This window comes from Equus caballus, chromosome 3 (assembly GCF_041296265.1).
Source record: "Equus caballus isolate H_3958 breed thoroughbred chromosome 3, TB-T2T, whole genome shotgun sequence".
Lineage (NCBI taxonomy): Eukaryota > Metazoa > Chordata > Mammalia > Perissodactyla > Equidae > Equus > Equus caballus.
In genome coordinates, this window is record NC_091686.1 from 45,229,302 (window position 1) to 45,255,800 (window position 26,499).

Here is a 26,499-nt window from a genome sequence, read left to right on the forward strand (position 1 = left end):
TATAAGAAGAAAAAATGCATGTGTTCAGGACGTCAGCTCATGGCAGAGTGAACTTGCCTGGGACTCTCCCCTCCAACATACAACAAAAAAGGAGAAACCATATTACAACAAAAATTACCCTAAAAGCACAAAAATCCTCAGAGTCGCGGCAGCCACAGGACGGAGGGTGGAGAGGCTGGAGACCCCCTCAGAGGAGCTGGAACGGGGTAAGAGAGATCTTCGCTCCCTCCCCTAAAGACTGTGCTTGCTGCTGCAGGAGGCTCCGTGAGGGAAGGAGTGAGGGAGGGGTCGCGCATCCAAGGAATCACCCAGTTCTCCCTAGGGCCCTTGCAGCCCAGAGGGAAGCCCTCTAACGGGGCAAAAGCTTTCGTGCCAGGTGACCCCATCAAACCAAGACCCCAGGAGACCAGATAGCGAGAGCTGATTGGGAAACCTGGGACTGCACACAGGAGAAAGCATCCCTCCCCCGACCCACGCCACCCCATCTTGGCTGAAGGCAGAGGGGTCAGACTATGCAGCTCTCTACCCCCACCCAGTGGTGATAGGCTGTAATTGGAACTGAATAATATCAGAATGGGGAAGACCTGTCCTTCCAACATCATCAGGCACTTCATCCAATCTCCAGACCAGAGAGAAAATGACAAGCACCCAGAACTCAATCCTGAGGACGCAGAAGTAAGTAAACTAAATGACAATGAATTCAAAATAGCTATCATCAAAAACCTCAGTGAGGTAAAAGAATATAGAGAAACAATTCAACAAGTTCAGGAACTACTTCACAAAAGAGATTGAAACTATAAAGAAGAATCAATCAGAAATATTAGAGATGAAAGACATAATGGAAGAGATAAAACAAAATCTGGATTCTCTGATTGCTTGTGTGGACACCATAGAGGAGTGAATCAGCATAATCGAAGATAGACATGTTGAAATGCTCCAGACAGAGGAGGAGAGAGAACTAAGACTAAAAAGAAACGAGGAAAGTCTCCGAGAAACATCTGACTCAATGAGGAAATGCAACATAAGAATTATAGGTATTAATGAAGGTGAAGAGAAGGAGAATGGAGCAGAAAGCCTGTTCAAAGAAATAATAGCAGAGAACTTCCCAAATCTAGGGAATAAGAGGGAAATATGTGTGGAGGAAGCTTCCAGATCTCCTAGATTCGTCAATGTAAAAAGACCTACTGCAAGGCATATCGTAGTAAAACTGGCAAAAATGAAGGACTAAGACTACTCAGGGCAGCAAGGCAGAAGAAAATAACCTGGAAAGGAACCCCTATCAGACTTTCAGCAGATTTCTCTGCAGAAACCTTACAAGCTAGGAGAGAAGGGAATGACATATTCAAAACTTTAAAAGATGACAATCTTCAGCCAAGAATACTCTATCCAACAAAAATATCCTTCAGATATGAGGGAGAAATTAAATCTTTCCCAGACAAACAAAAGCTAAGAGACTTCATAGCCATGAGACCAGCCCCCCCCCCCGCCCCCAAGAAATCCTCAAGAAGGCCCTCACACCTGAAAAAAGAAAAAAAGGGAGAAAGGGGCCACAAAACACAGACTAAGGAGACAGATGGGCAGAATCAGAATAGGATAGCAAATCTTCAACTATAGCATTAGGCTAAAGGGAAGGAAAACACCAAAAACAATGACAATCTTGTCACTTTAACCATAAACTCACAACACAAGTTGGAGTAGGTATGAGAATAATAACATGAAGGGAGGAGGAAAGGGACTGAATCAGTTTAGACTAAGGAAATAAGGGGAGATCAGAAAATGGACTGTTATGCATGAGATTCTGAATACAAACTTCAGGATAGTCATTAAACTAAAAAGCAGAACAGAGAAACAAAAAATAAATAAGGAAAAAACAAACACGTCATAGAAAAACTGCATAATTCAATGGGTAGATCAAAACACACAGGATGAGAAACAAAGGAAATGCAGGCAAACTGGAAAATGAGTGACAGAATGACAGCATTAAGGCCTCATACATCAATAATCACTCTCAATGTAAACGGATTGAACTCTCCAATAAAAAGACACAGTGTGGCAAAATGGATTAAAGAACAAGATCCAACAATTTGTTGCCTCCAGGAAACACATGTGAGCTCCAATGACAAATACAGGCTCAGAGTGAAGGGGTGGAAGACAATATTTCAAACTAGTGGCAAACAAAAGAAAGCAGGTGTCGCCATACTTATATCAGATGAAGTAGACTTCAAGATAAGGCAGGTAAAGAGAGACAAAGAGGGGCAGTATATAATGATCAAAGGGACACTCCATCAAGAAGAAATAATGCATATAAATATCTATACACTCAACACAGTAGCACCGAAGTTCATAAAGCAACTATTAACAAATCTAAAAGGAGATATTAAAAATAACACAATAATAGTAGGTGACCTCAACATTCCACTCATATCATTGGACAGGTCATCCAGACAGAAAATCAACAAGGAAACAGTGAAATTAAGCGAAAAGCCTAAAACAGTTGGATTTAATAGACATATATAGAACACTCCATCCGAGAACAGCAGACTACACATTCTTCTCAAGTGCGCGTGGAACACTCTCAAGGATAGACCATATGTTGTGAAACAAGGCAAGTGTCTAAATTTAAAAATTTGAAATAATAACAAGCATCTCCAATCATAATATACTATAAAGCTAGAAATTGATTACAAGAAAAAGGCTGAGAAAGGGACAAAGATGTGGAGACTAAACAATATGCTATTGAACAAGCAATGGATCATTGAAGAAATTAAAGGAGAAATAAAAAAATATCTGGAGACTTGGGGCTGGCCCCGTGGCCGAGTGGTTAAGTTCGCGGGCTCCGCTGCAGGCGGCCCAGTGTTTCGTTGGTTCGAATCCTGGGCGCGGACATGGCACTGCTCATCAGACCACGCTGAGGCAGCGTCCCGCATGCCACAACTAGAAGGACCCACAACGAAGAATATACAACTATGTACCAGGGGGCTTTGGGGAGAAAAAGGAAAAAAATAAAATCTTAAAAAAAAAAAAAAATATCTGGAGACAAATGAAAATGATGATGTGCCATACCAACTCATATGGGACACGGCAAAAGCTGTATTAAGAGGGAAATTCATCGCAGTACAGGCACACCTTAACAAACAAGAAAAATCCCAAATAAGCAATCTCAAATTACGCCTAATTGAATTAGGAAAAGAAGAACAAACAAAGCCCAAAGTCAGCAGAAGAGAGAAAGAGTACAAATCAGAGCAGAAATAATGCTATTGAAACAAAAAAAGCAGTAGAAAGGATCAATGAAACAAAGAGCTGGTTCTTTGAGAAGATAAATAAAACTGGCAAACCTCTAGCCAGACATACAAAGAAAAAAAGAGAGAAAGCTCAAATAAACAAAATCAGAAATGGAAGAGGAGAAGTAACAACAGACTCCACAGAAATACAACAGATTATAAGAGAATACTACGAAAAACTATATGCCAACAAAATGGATAACCTAGAGGAAATGGATAAATTCTTAGACTCTTACAACCTCCCAAAGCTGAGTGTCGAAGAAAGAGACAATCTGAATAGACCAATCACAAGGAAATAGATTGAAACAGCAATCAAAAGCATCCCAAAGAATAAAACCCCAGGACCAGATGGCTTTCCTGGGGAATTCTACCAAACTTTCAGAGAAGATTTAATACCTATCCTTTTCCGGCTATTCCACAAAATTAGGGAGGATGGAACACTTCCTAACACATTCTACAAGGCCAACATCACTCTGATATCAAAGCCTGACAGCAACAGCACAAAAAAGGAGAACTACAGGCCAATATCGTTGATGAACATAGATGCAAAAATTCTCAACAAAATTTTGGCAACCCAAATACAGCAATACAGCAAAAGGATCATACAGCACGATCAAGTGGGATTCATACCAGGGACACAGGGATGGTTCAACATCTGTAAATCAATCAACGTGATCCACCACATCAACAAACTGAGGAATAAAAACCACATGATCATCTCAATAGATGCAGAGAAAACATTTGACAAGATCCAACAGCCATTTATGATAAAAACTCTGAACAAAATGGGGATAGAAGGAAATTACCTCAACATAATAAAGGCCGTATATGACAAATCCACAGCCAACATCATACTCAATGGGCAAAAACTGAGCGCCATCCCCCTGAGAACAGGAAGAAGACAAGGATGCCCTCTATCACCACTCTTATTCAACATAGTACTGGAGGTTTTGGCCAAAGCAATTAGGCAAGAGAAAGGAATAAAAGGAATCCAAATAGGGAGTGAAGAAGTGAAACTTTCGCTGTTTGCAGAAGACATGATCTTATATATAGAAAACCCCCAAAAATCCATTGGAAAACTAATAGAAATAATTAAGAACTACAATAAAGTTGCAGGGTACAGAGTCAACTTACAAAAATCAGTTGCTTTTCTATACTCCAATAATGAACTTACAGAAGAGAACTCAAGAATATAATTCCATTTGCAATTGCAACTAAAAAAATTAAATACCTAGGAATAAATTTAATCAAGGCGGTGAAGGACTTATACAATGAAAACTATAAGACATTACTGAGAGAAATTGATAATGACTTAAAGAGATGGAAAGAGATTCCTTGCTCGTGGATCAGAAGAATAAACATAGTTAAAATGTCCATAGTACCCAAAGCAATCTACAGATTCAATGCAATCCCTATCAGAATCCCAAGGACATTCTTCACAGAAATAGAGCAAAAGATATTAAAATTCATATGGGGCAATCAAAGACCCCAAACTGCTAAACCAATCCTGAGAAAAAAGAACAAAGCTGGAGGCATCACAATCCCTGACTTCAAAATGTACTACAAAGTCATAGTGACCAAAATGGCATGGTACTGGTACAAAAACAGGCACACAGATAAATGGAACCAAACTGAAAGTCCAGAAATAAAACCACACATCTACAGACAGCTAATCTTTGACAAAGGTGCCAAGAATATACAATGGAGAAAAGATAGTCTCTTCAATAAATGGTGTCAGGAAAGCTGGACAGCCACATGCAAAAGAATGAAAGTAGACCATTATTTCATGCCATACACAAAAATAAACTCAAAATGGATCAAAGACTTGAAGATACATCCTGAAACTATAAAACTGCTGGAAGATAATATTGGTAGTACACTCTTTGACATCAGACTAAAAAGGATCTTTTCAAATACCATGTCCTCTCAGACAAGGGAAACAAAGGAAAAAATAAACAAGTGGGAATTCATCAGACTAAAGAGCTTCTGCAAGGCAAAAGAAACTAGGATCAAAACAAAGAGACAATATATATATAAGGAACTCACACAAATGAACAATAAGAAAGCAAACAACCCAATCAAAAAGTGGGCAGAGGAGATGAACAGACATTTTTCCAAAGAAGATACACAGATTGCCAATAAACACATGAAAAGATGTTCAACATCACTAATCATCAGGGAAATGCAAATCAAAACTACACTAAGATACCATCTTATGCCTGTTCCAATGGCTATAATCACTAAGACTAAAAATAACAAATGTTGGAGAGGGTTTGGAGAGAAGGGAACCCTCACACACTGCTGGTGGGAATGCAAACTGGTGCAGCCACTATGGGAAAATAGTATGGAGATTCCTCAGAAAACTAAAAATAGAAATACCATATAACCCAGCTGTCCCACTACTGAGTATCTACCAAAACAATTTGAAATCAACAATCCAAAGTAACATATTCACCCCTATGTTCATTGCAGCACTATTCACAATAGCCAACACATGGAAGCAACCCAAGCGCCCATCAACCAATGATTAGATAAAGAAGATGTATATTTATACAATGGAATAATACTCAGCCAGAAAAAAAGACAAATTCATCCCATTTGCAATAACATGGAAGGACCTAGAGGAAATTATGCTAAGCGAAGTAAGCCAATCTGAGAAAGACAAACACCAGATGATTTCACTCATATGTGGAATATAAACAAGTACTGGGTCAAAGAAAACAGTTCAGTGGTTACCAGGGGAAGGGGCTTGGGGGGTGGGCACAGGGGGTGAAGGGGAGCATTTATATGGTGACAGCCAAGAAATAATGTACAACTGAAATGTCACATTGATGTAAACTATTATGAACCCAATAAAAAAAAAGTATGTGTTCATACTTGATATGACAGACTCGCTGGAGATACACAGAACGTGGTAACGTTGGTGACCTCCAGGGACTGCAGCTGGGTAGCTGGGGGCCAGGGATCCCAGGACTGATGAGCCTTTTTGCTGCAAACTTCATTGTATTTTTTGAATTTTTAATTATTTAAAAATAATAAAATTAAAAATAAAATATTTCAGCAAATAACAAAATTTATAGTAGAATGGCGATGAGATATTTGGGGAAGAAAGTTTTATCAGTCAAGGTTTGCCAAAGAAACAACCAACGGGATATATGCATGTTAGATTTATTTCGAGAGCTGCTTTACGTGATGGTGGGAACTGGCAAGTCGAAAAAATCTGTAAGCCAGGCCAGAAAGCTGGAGAATCCCAGGCAGGGGTGAGGCTGCAGCCTTATGGCAGAATTTCTTCCTCTTGGAAACCTCAGTTTTGCTCTTAAGGCCTTTCAATCCATTGGTTGAGGCCCACCCACTTTTATGGAGGATCATTTCTTTGATTTAAATTCAGTGGATTGTAGATATTAAGCACATCTACAAAATACCTTCATAGCAACGTCTAGATTCATGTTCGATTGAGTAATTGGGTAGCCTAGTGAAGCTGACGCATAAAATTAACCTTTGCAGTCTACCCTTGTCAGCTTGGCACCTGTGCACATCTTCTTAAACCATGTTTGATTACCAATTAAAGGCAATAACCAAGTCATACTTCCATCTAACATGATACAACTACCCTGCATACACTGAGAACATGGCAACCCTTTCCCCAGAGAGGATGCCAGCCCCTGGGTGAGGTTCCCTTTTCTCCTTGATATACTGGAGCTTGAGTACAGTGATGTAAGGTTAACCACCTTTTCCCCCTCTGAGGAAATTTGCCCTGAGCTAACATCTGTTGCCAATCTTCCTCCCCCTTTTTTTTTCCTGTTTGAGGAAGATTTGCCCTGAGCTAACGTCCTTGCCACTCTTCCTCTATTTTGTATGTGGGTTGCTGCCACACTATGGCTGCTGATGAGAGGTGTAGGTCTACGCCTAGGAACTGAACCCCAGCTGCTCAAGTGGAGCACGCCGAACTTAACCACTAGGCCAACTAGGCCACGGGGCCAGCCCCCTAAGGTTAACCATTTTTTTTTTTTTAAAGATTTTATTTTTTCCTTTTTCTCCCTAAAGCCCCCCAGTACATAGTTGTATATTCTTCGTTGTGGGTCCTTCTAGTTGTGGCATGTGGGACGCTGCCTCAGCGTGGTTTGATGAGCAGTGCCATGTCCGCGCCCAGGATTCGAACCAACGAAACACTGGGCCGCTTGCAGCGGAGCGCGCGAACTTAACCACTCAGCCACGGGGCCAACCCCAAAGGTTAACCATTTTTAATACAGCTTATGTTAGATGATAAGAAGATGAGAGGAAAGAAAAATGATATTTGCTTAATGTATGTGTGTGTATTTATAATACTTACATATTTGTATATGTATATATATTTGTAACAAAATAAGGAGGAAGTACAATAATCACAGTCCTTGTTTCTCTAACTAGGTTCTCTAACTAGCTGATATTTATAACTACTTTCCATTACCCATTCCATATTCCCTCTGCCCTCAGCAAGCACCTCAGCCGGTCGTGGTCCTTTGCCTGGTGAGGTGACCCAAACCTTCATTCCTGAAGAATCTGAGCCATTGCTTGTCCTGCCTGCTTTGTATTTTGTGGTTTTCCATGGACTTTAGTCACATGGCTTGGTGGTACTAAGTTTGTCTAGAGGATCTCTTGTATTTTGGACCTACTCTTCCTTACCTCCGTTGTGCAGTAGCAGCCCAGTTTCCCCTTAGTAATCAGGATGAGTCGCTCGAACCAGTTCGGTAATTCCCTTCTTTGTCTATTGATTCAGAGGCATGAGGAGACCAAAGTAGACAGGTGGCAGTCCTAATGTCCAGTTTAATAGAATCATCGTTGTGTCCCCTGGTGGAGGCAATCCTCCCTTTGGAATAAAGACCTCTAGACCAACAGAGCATAAGAACTTGGAGACAAGCAGCAGAAATTATGCCAGGAGGTCACTAGGGGTAAATAGTGGGTGTGCCATGCCCATTTCCACCCCTTGATTCCTGGGCCCGCGTATCCTGGCCATGGAAAAACAGCACCAAATATTGGATGCTGATTTACAGCATTTATAGCCTCCTGGACACTGCCCCAGTCCTGCAAGGGATTGCCAGCTAGGTCGTGCTGTAACTGAGTCTTCAAAAGGCCATTCCACCGTTCTATCAAGCCAGCTGCTTCAGGATGGTGGGGAATATGGTAAGACCAACGAATTCCATGAGTAATTTAAGAAATAGATTTCTGCCAAAATCCAAAAAAGCCCATTAGGCATTGTCCTTCTTTGGTTGTGGGAGGGGCCAAATGCCACAAATTATACCTTAGAAAAGATATCTTGACCTGTCCCACACCGTTGGACCCCTAGAATTTCAGTGAGGTAGAAGGCCCCTGAATTTTTTGCTAGATTTATTTCCCACCGTCAGACAGACAAATGTCTTACCAATAAGTCTGGAGTAGTTCCTCCTTCTTGTTCACTAGGTCCAATCAGCACAATATCATCAATGCAATGGACTAGTGTGATGTCTTGTGGAAGGGAAATGTGATCGAGGTCCCTCTGGACTGAATTACGACAAAGGGCTGAAGAAAAAATAAACTATTAAAAATAAGTGAAGGGTGTACTGCTGGCCTTGCCAGATAAAGCAAATTGCTTCTGGTGGTCTTTACTAACAGGTCTCAAGAAGAAAACATTTGGCAGATCAATAGCTGCATGCCAGATCTCAGGGATGTGTTAATTTGCTCAAGCAATGGAATCACATCTGGAACAGCAGCCGCAGTTGGAGTCACCATCTGGTTAAATTTGTGATAATCTACTCTCACTCTCCAGGATATGTCTATCTTCTGCAGAGGTCAAACAGGTGGGCTGAACCAGGATGTGGTGGGAACCACCACCCCTGCATCCTTCAAGTCCTTGAGGGTGGCATTCTGAAGTCCCTGCAGGAATGCGGTATTGCTTTTGGTTTACTGTCTTCCTAGGTAGAGGCAGTTCCAGTGGTTTACATTTGTCCTTTCCCGCCATAATAGCCCTCACTCTGCAAGTCAGCAAACCAATGTGAGTATTTTGCCAGTTGCTGAGTATGTCTATGCCAATTATGCATTCTGGAACGGGAAATAACCACAGGTTCAGGAACTCACCAGACCCACTTCTCTGGTTCCATCCTTGCTGCTTCTGTGCAAAATCCAGTCCCTCTCAGGTCTCTTCCAGATATTTCTGGGCATCCTCAGAGAGGCCTTTACATGTACTCCTGAAACCTGTCTGTTTTCACAGTCACCACATGGCACCTTCCAACTTCATTTGCTCTTGTTCTGCTCTCTGGGATGAACTCTGCCCCTCAAACCCTGGCCCTTGCCCCTGCTGCTGACTGGGAACGTGGGTGCTAGAGGCTGCTGAAGGCTAAGGGCACCATCTTCCCAGCGGTAAATGTGACACGACTTACAATCTCAATATCTGTCCCTTGAGACCCTAGAGAAACAGTTTCTTTAGATTTTGCTGAGAGGCTGAATAAGAGACAAGAATGTGCTCGGAACTGCCCTTCCCCTGTAACGGGCGTCCATAATCCATCAAGACCTCAACCCTCTCTACCTTAGGCGAACTCTTTCTCAAGAAGGCTCTTGGTTTCTTTGACACGCCAGTCTGCTGGATCAGAGCTACTCAAAATGTGGTCCACAAACTGGGCTGTTCTGTCTGTTAGCAGTACGTGACAAGGTCAGTACAGAAATTCAGAGAAAGTGTTTAAAAACTTGCAGCAATTTAACATAGTAACTTTATGTCTGTAGAACCTGATAATAAAAAATAAGACTGTGATATTCGTATTTTTTGGTTCAGTTTTCTAATTTATTTTTATTGGATTTTACAAAATCCTAGTCTGTGATAGATCAGAAATTTAAAAAAAGAAAATCTGGTCTTGCACTACAGATGATGTAAGAAACTCTGCTTGACACCACACCCAGCCAGCCTGGATCTGTACTGAGCAGAGTGGAGGTTCGAGCTGGAACTCTGCCATACAGCAGGCTTGGCTGGGAAGAGTTTGGCAAAAATGTAGGTTTCCTGCAGCCAACCTGCAGTAACGGAAGAGGAGCAAAGTAGGATTGATGTCCACCCTATAATAGCTCTCTTGCTCTCTGCCTGAAACAGTGACACAGTGTGACTTCCTGACCCTCATGCCTGGTGTGTGTGAGAGGTGAGGACCGAAGAGCCCACTCTCCTGCATCCCACATGGGTGAGAAGAGAAAGGCTCTGGCCCACTGAGTGTCCCAACATCCAGCGGCTTGGGAATAGGGGGCAAGTTTCCCTCAGAGGCAGTAATAGCCATCCCCACCATGGGGGTCACTTTCCTGGTCCAGAGGGCACAGTGCTGCTGTGGGACATGACATTCCCAGGGGGAATTCTGAGAGTAGCTGCTAATGCTTTGGCTGTGTCTTAAGAGGTACATCCTTATGATAAGCACATACCTGTGAGCAGCCAGGGCCTGACACAGACACCCCACCAGCTATTCTAAACAACCCCATTCCGATCTGCCATTGGCACAGAACGTCCTCCCCCATCTTGGACTTGGAGAAATCTTTGCGGGCCCTTCCCCAGGCTTCTTTCAGGGGCTGAAATCGTGACCACTTTTCAGAGAGAAAGTCAGTGTCTAGCGTCGTACATAGTGGGTATATGCTAGCTTGCCCTTTTCATGTCAAAACCCTCCAAAACATGGCTTTACCCTCGTTGAAGCATGCTCTCCATCATATGGCTTTGTGCCTCACTTGCAGTATTTATCTTATTCACTTCTGTACATTATCATGTATGTATTTCTTATCTTCTCCACATTCAACTAAGGACTCCCTGAGGGCCGGGACTATTTCCTCCACTCTGAATCCTCTTAGCTCTTAGTCTAACCAAAGTGGATCCTTTGTTGGCTCTTTATGATATTAGTCAGTTGTATTTCTTTTAAATTATAAGTATTAAAACTATATTTTAATAGCAAAATAGTACAGGCACAGCAAAATCATGCTCTTTTTAATAAACATAACCAAAGAATATAAATAAACATTATATATTTTACAAAAAGTAAAATCAATGTTACCTACACAAAGAAATATGCTTGGCTCTGACAAGACAAAACATGAAAGCAGACCTCTGAGTGAGGACTCGTTTGTAACTCCTTACTTTGCAAACTGGATACAATACCTTGACACTTGCTTTATCCTGTATGATACTAACATAACAAAATACATTGAAAACCTTGTTGAAATACACAAAAATGTAATGTAATTTCTGAGTCCTAGATGTTTAAATAACAGAAAAAACTTATTTAACAAGGTCACCCTTCAGACTGCAAGAGTGGTGTTCTGTCATAGCTTTGCACCAGAATCTTTTTATTTTGGGGTTCTTCCTCCACTTTTATCTCCCTTCAAACTTCAATCTAAAAAAGCAGTATTTGGGGCTGGCCCCGTGGCGCAGCGGTTAAGTTCATATGTTCCGCTTTGGCGGCCCGGGGTTCGCCAGTTCGGATCCCGGTTGCGGATGTACGCACCGCTTGGCAAGCCATGCCATGGTGGGCATCCCACATAAAGTAGAGGAGGATGGGCATGGACGTTAGCTCAGGGCCAGTCTTCCTCAGCAAAAAGAGGAGGATTGGCGGCAGATGTTAGCTGACAGCTAGCCTTCCTCAAAAAAAAAAAAAAAGCAGTATTAACAAAGATAATAGAAGGGATTAGAACCTATTCATGAGCTCTGGATGCCAGGATCTCATTCTCCTGTTTCAATCGCCTTACCCTAGTTTGAAAATGCCACGTGACAAACACCTCATTAGACATCGCATGCGCATTTAGTGTTGCTCCCTCAGCTGGCAGCAGAAGTTGCTCCTGAATAAGATGCAGGGTGCTCAGCATCTCAGTGCAAAGTGGTTCTTCCTCCTCTTGGGCCAACCCTACAGCTCGCTCCAGGAGAGATTGTCCTAAGACACTCTCCTTGAGAAGTCTCTTTCAGGCTGTTTGGGGAAATGTTGTGTGAAGATAACTTAGTGCTTACAAGTCCTCTATTATTGTTAGAGATGTAATAATAATTACTATTATAGTTATTATTAGTTATAATAATAATTATTATTAAACTTATCTACTACATTATTACCCTTCCATGATTTATGTTTTCTCAATCTTAAAACATTTCCCACAAAATGATTAAAAGAGGTGTTTTTTAGATTGTATCTTACTTTATCTTTATCATCCTACTTAATCACCCACAGGACATTTAGTTCTCACAGGTTTATCATTAGAAGGGAAGGAAGGACCCACTGGATTTCTGAGCCTTCTACAACGAGAAAATAAATAGCGCAAACATTTTCCATTTTAGTTTTGGAAATTGTTTTGTTTTTCTATATAAAGGATTAGAAAAAGCAAAAACAGACACTGCCCCCAAATCGTCGATGTTTGCTGTCTTGATGTACTTTCTGAAGAAGCAGCCTAAGCCTCACAGTGTGCAGCTGTTTCCTTCCTGCTTATCAGCACGACCTGGCCGTCAGGACAGCCACCCGTGCCGCAGAGTGGGACTTCGGGTAATGTCAGCCAGCTTGGGGACCACAATGAGGGAAAACAAAACCCGTTTATCTTACATTGTGTTCTAAGAGTGAGCACACCCGGCGTGGGGCTGTCGTCGGTTGCCATCAGAACGATGATGGCTGGTATTCTCAAGGAGATGACAACATCTCGAGGGGCAGCAGTTTTCCTTGAGCCAGCAAATGTGCTGTGTTCTGAAAGGTCCAAATCAGCATCTGCTTTTGATTTGTTTGTAAAGAAAAATCCTTAGTCAGCTTGGCTGGAGCCTGCTATGGATCACAGCATCAGGGAGCATCCCACGCTGCTCCTGGGCCAGGGCATCCGTCATCAAGAAAGATCTATTTAAAGATGAAGGACCGAGATCGGATGGTGCCTTCCCGTTGGTCAAGTTGTTTTCTTATTTGAGACTGTAATAAAACACACGTGTGTGTATTTATTATTGGGCAATTTTAAGCTAATGAACTCTGGCTTTTAACAAATATTAAATAAGACATGCTGATGAGTAAGGAAACCATGCAACTGAAAAAAAAATCATCACGTGCCCCCTCCCAGTTTTAATCTGGGGTTTTTGCATTTTTCTCAAGAGAAGTATTGTAAGTGGTTGCTAAAACATGTACAAATTGGGATTTAGCTTAATACAGTAATCTATAAAATGCAATAATACTATTCAATGAATCAGTGAAGATATAGATGTAAATTTATTGATATGCAGAGATGTTCATAGTATATTGTTAAGTGGAGTGAGCAGGTAAAGAACACTAGAGAATGATTAAATTTTGTTTTTAAATATTTATTTGCACAAGGAGAAGTCCAAAAGTGTGTGTATTTGATATATTTTTACCTTAATTTTTCTATAATCATTATATGTCACTTGCATAATTATCAAATAGAATGAAAAACTGATTCATATCTGAGCAAAGGTTTCATATGGCAAAGTATTTCCCAGTGAATAGCAAATACATTGGAACTATCTCAAAGCGAGTGGTACAGTATATTTATTTGGCTCTCAACAGAAAAGATAACCAAAAGCAAAAGTCCCAGAATCTAGAAAGGAGTAGTCAACAAGATTCTGGATATCAGCTAATTGCATTAAAAAACATATAGGAAAAATTGTGCATGTTTGAAAACAGACTTTTAAGATGGTATCTATAGGAAATTTCAGAAAACGTTAAGGGCACGTTCTTGGCTAACAACTCACTGACTTGCAAACAGATACAAAAAATGCGTGAGACGTAAATTTTAAGAAGCACTCCATCCTCCTGCTGGGAGGTTTATAGAAAGCTGATAAAATAAATTACCTTTTGTTCTTGAACTGCACAAAGTAACACACTGGAAACTAAGCGAAATTCCACTGGCGAGCATCCTTCTCTGACAGTTTAAAAGGATTTTCTCCTATAGAAAGATGTCAACTTTCCTCTGTCTGACCTTCTGGTCCCAAATGTCTTGCTCCAGGCAAAAGTGAATCAACTTACACGCTTAAAGGAAGAGGGGTAGCTGCTCGGGCAGGAGGCCAAAGTTCAGGGGCTGAGACCCCAGCAGCTCCACCCTTTTTCTCTTTACCCCTGACTCCACCCATTCCATGTCCCAGAATAACAAACAGACCATTCCACGAGCCTGCAAGGAGACAGCCCATTGATTCTCGGGGATAGTCTGACTCAACAGAAATATGTTTGAAGTCATCAACACGCCATTTCTGGGTGCTAGGCAGCCAGAAGACTTGTGTAACTCACCAATTTCCAGCGTAATATCTTGATCCACTCATCAGCTTCTACTCCTGTCTTTGCACAGAGATAAAATGTCCTGAATGGAAATACTAAGCTGATAAGACAAAAGAAAGGATGTAAGACATTCCAGATGGTTAGCTGAATATATATTAGTAGAACACTAATTAGAGTATTTCAAGAGAAAAAAGAATTGACAAAGAGCCTGGGGAAATAACTTGCAGAACTGGTGATGCAGAGCTCTCCCTGCCAGCAACCTGCAGAAATGTCAGGAAGTTGTACATTCATATTACTATTACAGGCCAGATTTATATTCTTTAATGAGAAGTCAAAGAAAAAAAAAAACATGTCCAGGACATCCCCAGAGCCTTTCATTGCTCATGTCTTAGACTGAATACAACACTTATGTGTTTATGCAGCTGAAAGGTCAAATGACTCAGGCCCTGAGCTGTGATTCGAAGAAGCAAGACAGATAAGAGAAGTTTTGCTGGAGGAACTCATTTGTATTCGCTTGCTTCAATGAAGAGAACACTGCCCTCGGTGGGCGGAGGCAGTCTTAACTATTTAGGACAGAAAAAGAGAATGAAACTTCTCAACTATTTATTTTGCCCACTTCCGGCCGTGAGTTAGTCTTCACTGGAGGGAGGAAGGACTTTCCCACTGGCACGAAAGACGTGTTCTAGGGGTATGCCAACTCTCCATTTGACTGTTGCTTTGGCTGTAGGGTCAAAATCACCTGACTAATAAGGTCAGCTCAACTTACATCTTGCGCCTACTTCTTGTCTAACAGTTGAGATGCAAAATACTAAAAATCTTTTTCCCTTTCATGAAGAAAGAAAGCCATGAACTGAAATTCAGACAGGTTTTTATATCCTAAAGCCTATGCAGCATATTTTGTTTATACCAGTAGTTGGTGTTGAATAGACAAGAGGCAAGTCTGTGTGCACAGCAGGTAAACCGGATGTGAGGTCGAGGTGAGGGGTGAGTGGACGGGGGCGTGACAGGGAGTCATGTGTACACACTGTACAGAACTGGTTTCTGGAAGTCTCATTGTTTGGTACTCCCTGTGGGAGGCAGAATTAATTGCCTATTTATACAGATAATTTTTTCCTTTCTTCTTGCTAACAGAACCCCAGGTGATAAATTATAATTAGCTGAAGCCAATTAAGATCATTCTAGTACCCTTTTCCAGCTTTCCCTGCTGCCAGCAGTGCCCATGGGACCCAGTGTTAGCCAATGAGATGTGAGGGAAAGTGTGATAGAAGAGTTTCTGGGAAAATGTCTGCCTTCCTGAGAAAACATGGACAGACGTGGCTGATGCCATGCCTACATCTTTCTTCATGACTTAGATGAAAGCATGAAGCCTTATGCGGGAGCAGCCATCTTGTACTCCAGAGTAGCAAGCACGGAGGAAAAGGCCCAGAGAACTGGAGACATTGGACCTGACCTTGTCAAGGCAGCTGCCTGCCTCCCAATTTTTTGTGATATGAGAAATACAAAGCCCTGTTGGCTCATTTTGTGCCTTTATGCGAATTTTAAAAAGATATCCATTATTGGTTGATATTATAGAATTAACATTCATTTTGTTAAATGTCATAATGGTATTGTAGTTCTACAGGTGATATTTCTATTCTTAGGAGATGCATATTCAAGTATTTAGGGGTAAAGTGCCATAATGTCTGCAACTTACTTTCAACTGGTTCAGGAAAAAAAGTGAATAGAGATAAAGCGAATATGGCAAATATTAACAATTGATGCATCTAGGTGAAAGGAATATGGGCATGAGTCTTTCAACTTTTGTAAGATTGAAAAACTTTAAAATAAAAGTTGGTGGGGAATTAAGATAGTTCTTTCTCAAGACACTTTACTTCTTCCAGTTAGAAAATTGTCATGATATATTGATTATGTTAGAACAAAACACTTTTGTGCCATCTGCAGAAATTTTCATAACAATACAAATCACCCATCATCGGAGTGAACAAAGTTTTAATTAAAACTCAGGAAAAAACTCCAAAGGAATTAAGCTGTTCAGGATGTAAATGACACCTCTTATGTATATCATACTTGTGCAGTACACAACCTAAACAATTGTACCCAGCAGACCTGCCTATTTTTTAAGCCACCTTAAACGAGGCATTATGTCCCACTCAGCTGAAAGCACTCTTAAACATATATGCCCTGAGCCAGGGTTAAATCCACACCACTCAGATCAAAACATTTATACACATTAAAAACATACAGTTTCGTATTCCTCAGCTAAAATAAATGTCTGGCAAGAAGACTTTTAAAAACACTTCCTTAGGGCCAGCTCCAGTGGCCTAGGGGGTAAGTTGGATGCACTCCATTTCGGCAGCCCAGGTTCAGTTCCTGGGTGCAAATCTGTGCCACACTGACATGTCTGTAAGGGGCCATGCTGTGGCAGTGCCACACATACAAAAAGAGGGAGACGGGCAGCGGATGTTGGCTCAGGGCAAATCTTCCTCAGAAAAAAAACACATTTCCTTGATAAATCAACTTACCAAAAACAGTTTACTCTTTCTTGTGAATAATCAAATTGTACAGCTGAACATTCTGTTAAGTCTAGGATCCGAATTGGTTCTGGTGACTAAAAAAAAAAAAACAACCTATGTCATTATAGAACAATATACAATTTATTCATCACTTAATCCCCTAACAAATCTTCCACTATGTGTGACTGTCAATTTGACTTTCACATAGAAAACCTTACTAATGGAGGTCCCACACCCCTGCTCTGGGAATTGGCCTGTCCTGAAACCGGGCATTAAGAGCCAGATTTGCTGATTTAAATTTGATGGAGATGGATTTTAACACGTGAAAGGGAGTCATATTTCTCTCTCATGTTTTTAAACTTTTACTTTCTCAGAAATTTTGTATAGAGAATGTGAGAAGAAATAAAATAGTTTTAAATTGGCTTAATGAAATGGGCATGGGAAAAGGACATGTTTTTAATAAAGGGGGAAATTCCTGTAAGAGACAGTTAACACATTGTGGCAAGAGGACGATTCCGTTGTCTACGCAGAGGCAACGGGGTGCCGAGGGGCGGCGGCCCAGCTGTCTGTGGCGAGGCTTCCGGGATGCACACCTCGTCTCTGCAGAAGCACTCCGTTCATGGAGGAATCCAGACCTCACGTCCCCAGTGCTCTGTGGGCACTGCAGTGCTCACAAGGGAGCCCTCAGGACCTCACAGGCAGGCGTCCCTTTCATCTAGAGAGCGGATCTTTAAAGGGAAAGTGTATTATGACGTTTCTCACCATCTGGTCTTTGAAGTACTTCAGTTCATTCCTGTGCAAAGTGAACCATCTTGTTTTCCAGGTCTGAGAAAAAAAATAATGAAAACATGTAGGTTTTGAATGTAGGAATGCAATAATTGAACTAGACAATTTCCTTTTGCTTTAAAAGTATCTAAAAGATTAAGTGCAATAAAATATTCTTGTGGTGTCGTTTCTGAGAAAAAAGTTTCAAAATTAAACTTAAAATGTAAAAGTTTCAAAAATTAAAATGACTCCATGCGTTAGGCTCATAACGAAGGCAGAGATATCATGAACATATTTAAACAATAAAAAGTAATAGTCCATCGTTAATATGAGGGTGATTTATAACCACTAAAATTGCCATCGTATTAACTCACTGATGACGATAGCTGTCATTCTGGAGCACCTATTGCAGGTTACACGCTATCCGTGGAAGTTTCCACATATTAAAGCTGACCCTCACATAATGCCAAATATTATTATTGTTGTTTTACAAAGAAGGACATTGAGGTTTTGGAACATCAGACCACACGATATGTTAACCTTCCTAAGAATTCCAGGGCCCTGGTGGCAAAAACTATTATTCCCCACCGTGTCCTTCTTATTTACTAACCCTGGATAGAAGCTTAATCCTATCCAGGGTGGCAATGAGCCCAGTTAAAGGAAGTACCAGAGGATTTGAAAATGAAGAGGCTATGAAAATGAATATTTCTCATCCTTAGGGAACATCCAGTCTAGCAGGGACACAAATAACTAAATATTTCGGTTGAATTCAAGCAGGCCGGTACCTGTGAGGGTCCCCATGGCACATTAACAAGAAATCGAGTAACTTCACAGGCACAGTCACATAAACGGGGGACAGTTGGATACCCCAGGCTAAAGTGTGAAGTCCTAAATTGCGTTTTCTTTGGGATTTTATAACATAGCTACATAAGTACCAGTGACGTTTTTGGCCTACTTTTAGGAAAACATTTTATACAATTTTGATTTCTTCTTTGTTAAAAAAAAAAAATTCAAAAGAAAAGAAATGTTCTGTATTTTGTGTGCTGCTTTCACCCTCACTCGCCGACCAGAAGGCCTGTCTGTCTCCTCCAGCATCACCTTAGGCTATGCTCACACACTTGGCTTTGCAAAGAACGGTCAAGTGATGTTCCAGAATTTTGACTAAAATTAGCCATAAAGATGAACTCTTCAAAAAGGCAAAAATTAGAACTGGGTCAAAATGAATAGGCAATTATGCTTTAAAAAAAGTGTTAAAGAGGGGCTGGCCGCCTGGCCTATGGTTATGTTCACACACTCCACTTTGGCAGCCCGGGGTTCGTGGATTTGGATCCTGGGCACAGACGTACACACGGCTCACAAGCCACGCTGTGGTGGCGCCCCACGTAAAATAGAGGAAGATGGGCACAGAAGTTAGCTCAGGGCTAATCTTCCTCTTACACACACAAGTGTCAAAGTGAGAACTGAGTCTCCAGGACGTGGCCTCTTTCTTTGGTGCCAGCACTAGCAAAAACTCGCCACTTACCTTGACCAGGCCCCCCTGTTTGGTGAGGTACCCTTCCTTGGTGCCCAGCTGAAAGAGAAAGAAGCACAGGTGATGCCCAGACTATCCCCACACGATTGCTGTCTTTCTATTTCTGTCCTGTTTAAACTGAAACATGCGTTTGCCTCCGATCTTTCACAGCCGCCTGTCCTTCCCTGGGCTCTGCAGATCCTCGCTGTGTTTAGAGCCCGTTTTCAGACCCGATGGTCTGGGGCAATTCTGTAGCAACTGACAGACTCTCTTCTGGCTGGAATTAGCAATTTGCGAACAATAAACCATGTCACATCACTTATAAAAGTTAGTGCTGAGCGTAGCGTGTCATGTGGCTCCCAGCTGCCGCGACTGCCGCAGGGCCTCACGCACGTAACTGCACACGCACTGACATTGGTCACCACATTTAGGGCACTCTGCATTAAGCACAGTAAAGGGATGTCTTTACTTCAGAGCTTCCCAGAGTGTCCGTATTATGCTGGTATGCCTTGTGAATTTTTAAGAAGGAACCTTAGAAACAGCATTTCCAACATTTATTTTATCACATGGTCCTTCCCCCCCCCCTTCTTTTTCACAGACCATCTCTTGAGACCCATATTCCACAGAACAGACTCCTGATTTATTTACTGATCATGTAAGTGCTGGCTTATCTACTCTTGACTTATCCAAAAGGGATTTGAAGTGAGAATGAGTCATTTCTTAACTCGCAAATCATTAATTCAGGGTAACAACGATATCCACACTTAGCTGCCACTTATGAAATGTAAGGGATGGTGGGGTACTGTGTAAACAGAAATTTGCATAAAACAAGGACCCTAAGCTCAAGAAATTTCTGAAGAAATAGAATTCCTGGTAGGATATTTTATTCTATTATGATATCATAATATATCTTAGATTAGTAAGAAAAAAATGAATAAAAACTGGGAAATGACTAGGTTGACGTCAAGGTTCTTTTTATGGGAGTTTCCAGAGTATTTATTTCTGAGGTGAATTCTCCCTTCCAGATAAAAAGAGGAACAACCACCACCTCAGGAAAAGGAGTTAAACTAAGAAATAATACACACTCACTTCTTTTAAAGTTCTTCTGGCATTAAAGTAAGGATGAAACTCCCAGGTGTTCACTTAAATAATGTTAACAATATTAGTGAATTTGATATCAAATAATCAGTTTGATTTATTTCCATGTTAAACTGAGCTGAGTGAATTGAGTTTAGGTATTATATTATGGAAACCGCAAGAATTAACATTTTGGGTTGTTGTAGGTTGACATCTGCAGAGGCAAAATAATTACGGGTAAATCGTTATCCAGAAGACCTGGAGAGAATTATTCACTGAGCTCAAACTGAAGAGCGATGTTACTAGTGCCATCTTACCTTCATCCAAACAGTTTACTATAAGTCTAGTATTTTTCTAAGGTTTTGATAGATAAGCAGAAGGCTGCAGAGGGATGAGCTGAGAATACTAATTTTATTTTGGTCTCAGGAGGTAAGAAAGGAAGTAATTATATGCAGATTTAGCTTTAAAAAAAATCTATGGTCTGTAACAGGAGAAATCTTTATAAGAGCCCCAAACTGGAAACAACCTAAATGTTTAAAAATAAAGAATCAACTTTCCTACCTTCCTCCCTCCTTGCCTGCCTGCCTGCCTTAAATTTAGTCCAAAGCCGTCGGGTGGGAGAGCAAGGCAGGTGTCAGTGTGAGGGTGCAGTGGGGAGCCCCACAGTGTGCAGACAGCAGCCGTGTGGACGGCGTGGGGGCGGCAGCCTGGTGTGAGGAGCTGAAGCCTGGCAGGGCGAGGAGCGCTTCCCCATGAAGGGGTGGAGCGGGGGAGCCCAGGCAGCTTGGTGGCGGTGGGAGGGGCAGTGGCCAGGCAGGGGCGGTCCCAGCAACTGGAGATTGCTATTTGATCGATCGACACATAAGTAAGTGTACTGAAGACAGTGGGATCCATATTTCTCACTGTGGGAAAGGGAGTTCAACACAGAAAGGGAAAGCACTAGAAGGAGCCTTGTGGAATTGGGTTAGGACTGGAGGGATCAATGTGAACCTGTGGATAGATCAATAGATAATACTTGATCGATAGATTGAAATAAAAACAAAGACGTCACCATGTATGTGTACATATGTACATAGATACATGTTTTCCCTATCTCTGTTCCCTGAGTGGGCCGAGAGTGACGTTCTGATAACAATAAGCATGTGGCACCCAGATCTTAATTTCTAAAGTACCATTCTCCAGAAAAAAAGAACAGGATTTCTTGGAGAAATGGCTGATTCTAGAGCTGGATGCAAGAAAAGTACAAGATAAGCCTGGAATATTCTGCTATACCAGAAAGTAAGGAAATTCTCAAAGAATTCTGAGGCTATATGAAAACAGAAGTCACGTTAAAAGGGCTCTTACTGGCCAAACCCAGGAAATATTGAAGGATGAAAATCAATAATGATAGTCATGATTATAACGCATTGATATAAAAATAAATGATTGGATAAATTTGGAGAATAAAAAGTTTCTCATTACAGTAGAATAACAACCAATAAATGTAAAAGGAATAATAAATCACAGAATCACCATTTGGCAACAATAATAGTAATAATTAAAACAGCCAAGAAATATCAATGAATGCTAAAATTGGTGGATAAAAGTTTAATGAGGAACAGGATATTTGCTTAGTCTCAAATAACTTCCCATCAAATATTTATTAATAACAAGGGGAATAAAGTGATTTGAGAGTGAAAAATCTGGCGAACACCAATTGATCAAGTAATTGAACATGCTGTACTGAGGCAAACAGAAATTGTGTTCCACCTGAGAGCGGGCAGGAAGCACAAAGCATCACTTTTGTGGTATTTCTACCAAAAATGTCAAACTTCAATCTAAGCACGAGGCGATGTCAGACAAATCAAAGTTGAGCAACAGTTCACAAAATAGCCCTTAGTTTGCAAACTTGTCAAAGTTGTGAAATCTAGGAAAAATTGAGTGAGTGCTCTCGAGAGAAGAATAGTCAAGAGGTTGGAGAAATCCACGTAGCCCGTGATGGCACATGGGATCCTTGGTAGGACAACCAGCAACACCGGAATGAGATCCGCGGCTGGGACGGTGGCGCTGTATCGGTGGTCCTTTCCTAATCTGAATGGCTGTATGCGGTCACACGGGCGAATGTCCTTGTGGGTAGGAAATACGCACTGAAGTATCTGGGTGCGGGACATCATGTTGGCAATTTACTCTCAAATGGCTCAGGAACAAATAAATTTCTTTGTACTGTTCTTGCAATTTTTCTGTAACTTTCGAATTATTTAAAACAAAAAGTAGCATGTAAAAGCATAATAGAGGATTCACTAAATAAATTATGATACATCCAAACTATGGCATACGAAGGAATTTGTTTTAATGATGTTTTTGGAGACTATATAATGACACAGAAGATGTTCACAATATGCAATTAATGAAACAAGCATATTGCAAGTCTACAATGGAGAGCTCATTATATATATTCACATATAGCAAATATATATTTATTCAAGAAAAAAGACTAGAAGGATAGACTCCACAATGTTAACTGTGAGATGAGTTTCAACGACAAAATACTGGAAGAGGCCATCTTGCAAGGGACCTGTGCCGAAGAGGAACTATAAAATGGGTTAAAGAGAGAACAGAATAGAGAAAGATGTCACAGAGGCAGAGGGAACAGAAACTTTAGAAGGAGAGAGTTGTTAAAAACGTCACATTCCACAAAAGGGAAGCTAAGGGAGCTAGCTAACATTTTAGACAGGACCTATCCTACGTGAGGCACTTGGAATACATTATCTCACTAATCACTACCAGCATGACTAACTGGTATTTCACACTTCCCAGGTCCAAAACAGAAGGAGCCCTCTTTCCCATCCTCCCGACCCCCTGGCCCTTCCATCGGAGCCGCGGCAGCTCCCTCTGGGCTCTCTGTTCGCTAAATCCTATCCCTTCCACCTGCAAACACGTCCTGAAGGCGACCAGTTCTTTCCTCCCGTTCTAACTAGCGGTCTAGGGGTCCTCCCCGGTCTCCACTCCCACCGTCTCTCACCTGGACTGCTCTAACAGCCCCCCAACTGTCTCCTTGCCTCCAGCTTGGCCCCACTGCATTTCCCACTTAGCAGTGAGAATGATCTTTTTAAAAAATTTAAACACCTAAACAGAAAATTAAGTTACTCAAAATTCTCATAATTTCTCATCAACACTTAGCACAAAAGTAAATTCTGGACCCGTCCTTCAAGGCCTCCGGCGCCGCGGGGAGCGACCCGACCCTCGGCCCTGCTTCGCTGTTCTGGGACAGCTGGTGGCCCCCGGCCACGCGGAGACGGTTCTGGGGGCTCTCAGGTGTCTCTTCGTCTTACGAGTGAGGCACTGACGGCCCTTTTTTCCAGACCAGCGTTTAAACATGTCTGGGTTGCCAACCACCTTAGAAACAGCATCTCCCTCCACATGAGAAGGCCACCCGCCAGGAATCCTGGCGTCTGCAGCTCCCATCGCCTGGGCGGACTGCCAGCTCCGGGCGCGGGGACGTCGCCGGCCTCCCGACTTCTCACCCGTCTCGCGCGCGCAGCGCCCCAAAGCGTGGCCTGGGCCGCAGGGGCCGCCCCTCGAGGCCTCCCTCGGCCCGTGCCGCAGGGGGCTCATCGCTGCCGCTGCCCGCAGCGGGCTCCAGGCCCGGCGAGGCCCCCCTGCCTGGTCTGTAGACCCTCCACCTAGTTCCCACCGCGGGGCTTCTGTGCCGGTCCCCGCCTGCGACCCTCTTCCCCACACTCGACGGGAGTCGTGGCGCCCCTTCAGTGCGGTCCCTGCTCAAAGGTCCCCCCCTCGGAGAGGCCTCCCCTGCTACCCTTTGCGTCGCTTATCCCACTTTTTCTTTCTGGGACATAGTACTGGCTGGTTTTACATTATTACACTGATCATCGTCTCAGACCCCCTCACCCCACCATGTGAGCTCACGGAGGGCGGAGCCTCTGCCTAATTTACCGCCCAACCCCCAGTGCTTAAAACAGCCCTGAGCCGATGGTCGGCCTTTAAAACAAAGTTTGTAAAATAAATGAATTAGTTAAATTTCATCCTGTCTCAGGAACCCAACCGTACATTGTTTATAAAACCTGTAAATAGTAAGTGCCCCGAATGCAGTTGCTGAGGGATGGCAAACAGGCTCGCACAAGCAGCAACATGCCTGGGCAACAGGATGTCTATTTTAATTTTCACTTCAAGCAAGAAGTTCTTTTTTCTTTAAATAGGACTTAATTCTCTTCCTCCGTGAGAGCTTGTGCAAGAACTGCATCCCAGGAAGAGAAGACAGAAGCCTGGGAGCCCTGGGCTCAGGGCGGGTGCAGGCACAGCCTCCTGCGGGCACTGGGGGCAAAGGGAAGGCAGAGAACTCTGTGCTCAGCAAAGGACAAGAGCATTCTGATCAGACCAGTCCTGTTTCCCAGCAGGCTGGTCAGTTGTTGGTCGTTCCTTAGTGAGGAGTAACGAGAGACACCTCAGAATCCACTAGAAAACCTTATAGTTTTCTTTCTATATGAATGCGCAGTAAACTCCACGGGCTTCGTGGCACATAGCGTGAGCACGGTCATTCTCAACCTGTCACTCGGCACTGTTGGAAAAGCCCCTTCTGTGTATGGTCATAGTCAGATACTTGGGCAGGTGAACCCATCTGATGCCTGGAGCAAGCAAAGGCTTCCGGAGTGTGGTCTAAAGAGGTCCCTCTCTCCCTAAGCGTGCTACAGCTCATGCTTGGACCAACTCCACAGATGAGGTGTTAGCTGCGTGTCACTGCTGTAAAGCACACGCAGGAGGGTGTGGTTCCATGGGCCTGAGTGGGGACGTGTAGGGGAAGGGTAACAGGAGAACGGTAAGGTAAACTGAGTCCCACGGAAGAGGAGTGGAAGTGACTGGCAGTGGAGTGAAGCAGAGAGGCCCCTTAGGAAGGGTCAGTGGCCTGGGAAACAGAGAATTGGTCAGAGGTAGGTCCTGAGCTGTTCCTCGGTCCCTTCTGACTTGGGGCTATTTATTGTCTTGCTTCCCTAAATTCCTCTAGTTCTGAGGTCTGATGCTTCCTCCTCCAACTCCAAAAAGCTAAAATATTTTTCTTAACAAGTTCCCAAGATTTTTATTTTCGAGTAACGTGGCACAGTAACAAAAAGGTAACATGTCAAGGCTGGGCTGTGAAGTCGTGAAGACAAGCTGTAGCTCCTGTCCTGGGAAGCATGAGGCCACGGGGAGGGCAGACACGAGGGCAGGACTTAGCCTCCAGCCTGAGGATTCCAGAATACAGAAGCAGAGGGGGCTTGGGAGCACAGGAGCGGAGCCTTGTAAAGGAAGCTAGGAGGGCCCAGGAAGGCTTCCTGGAAGGCAGTGATCCCTGACGTATGTCTTGAAGGATGGGAGGACAGCAGTGCTATGGGTAGCATTTCAGATGCAGGGAGCACAGTGGGAGAAACGCACGGAAGACAGCAGGTTGCACAGTGTGAGCGTGGCAGCAGCCTGACGTGAGCCCAGAGGGTCCGGCAGGGGCCAGGCTGGCTGGGAAGGGCCAATCTTTCTCACCAAAAGAAAAAAAGAAAGTGTGCTTAAAAAAAAAGAAAGGTCTGTATGGTGGCAGCATAGGAAAAGCACTCTGGAGACAGAAAGGTCATGCACATTTTAATATAAATTTGTAGCTGAAGATCTTCAAGTGATTATTTTTCAAGTGTAACGGTTGCCGTCTAGAATTAGTTCTTGATATGTCATTTGCGTGTTGTCCTCTTCATCATCTGCACAAATCCAGATGTCTTATACCAGGAGTATCGGCAAACAAGGAAGAGAAAAAGAACAGACGAGCCCGAGTGTAAGGAAGGGAAGTGGGTGCTGGAGCGGAGTCTGTGCAGGGTCACAGCTCACTGAACAGGAGAAACGGCCTGGCAAGAACAAGCTCCGGCGGCACTGAAACGGACCACGGCTCCACGTCTTCCTCTGCGCCCTTCATTCAGGGAGGGCGGAGCCACACCCCTGGTTATAGCAAAGGTGGGGAAACTCTTCTTCCATAGACAGGAGAGGGGAAAGGACATTTTTCTTCCTCTGAGAAACTTGTTGAAGAATGACAGTTTAGCCACAATGTGAACTTGACCCTCTCTCGCCCGTTCCACCATGAATTGTCCGGCTAAGAAGGACCGGGGTTTACACGCTGCCTTCTAAGTATT

At 42.7% G+C, this 26,499-nt stretch overlaps 1 protein-coding gene and 1 long non-coding RNA gene across 2 annotated transcripts in view; one reads left to right on the forward strand and one right to left on the reverse strand.

Moving 5' to 3' along the window:
- Positions 1 to 11,211: 11,211 nt before the first annotated feature.
- The window catches only part of DAPP1 (dual adaptor of phosphotyrosine and 3-phosphoinositides 1), a 49,737-nt gene continuing 34,449 nt past the window's right edge, over positions 11,212 to 26,499 (reverse strand). Inside the window, exons 5-9 of the mRNA XM_001498521.6 lie at positions 19,295 to 19,342; positions 17,770 to 17,832; positions 17,017 to 17,102; positions 14,507 to 14,594; positions 11,212 to 13,183 (exon numbers count right to left, since the gene is read on the reverse strand). Of these exons, the coding sequence (XP_001498571.1) occupies positions 13,115 to 13,183; positions 14,507 to 14,594; positions 17,017 to 17,102; positions 17,770 to 17,832; positions 19,295 to 19,342 (354 nt within the window). The 3' untranslated portion in view covers positions 11,212 to 13,114. The remainder of the gene's footprint in view (positions 13,184 to 14,506; positions 14,595 to 17,016; positions 17,103 to 17,769; positions 17,833 to 19,294; positions 19,343 to 26,499) is intronic.
- LOC138923434 (uncharacterized) lies at positions 19,877 to 22,663 on the forward strand. The gene is made up of 2 exons (XR_011437028.1): positions 19,877 to 19,937; positions 20,566 to 22,663. It is a non-coding gene; the product is annotated as an uncharacterized lncRNA (long non-coding RNA).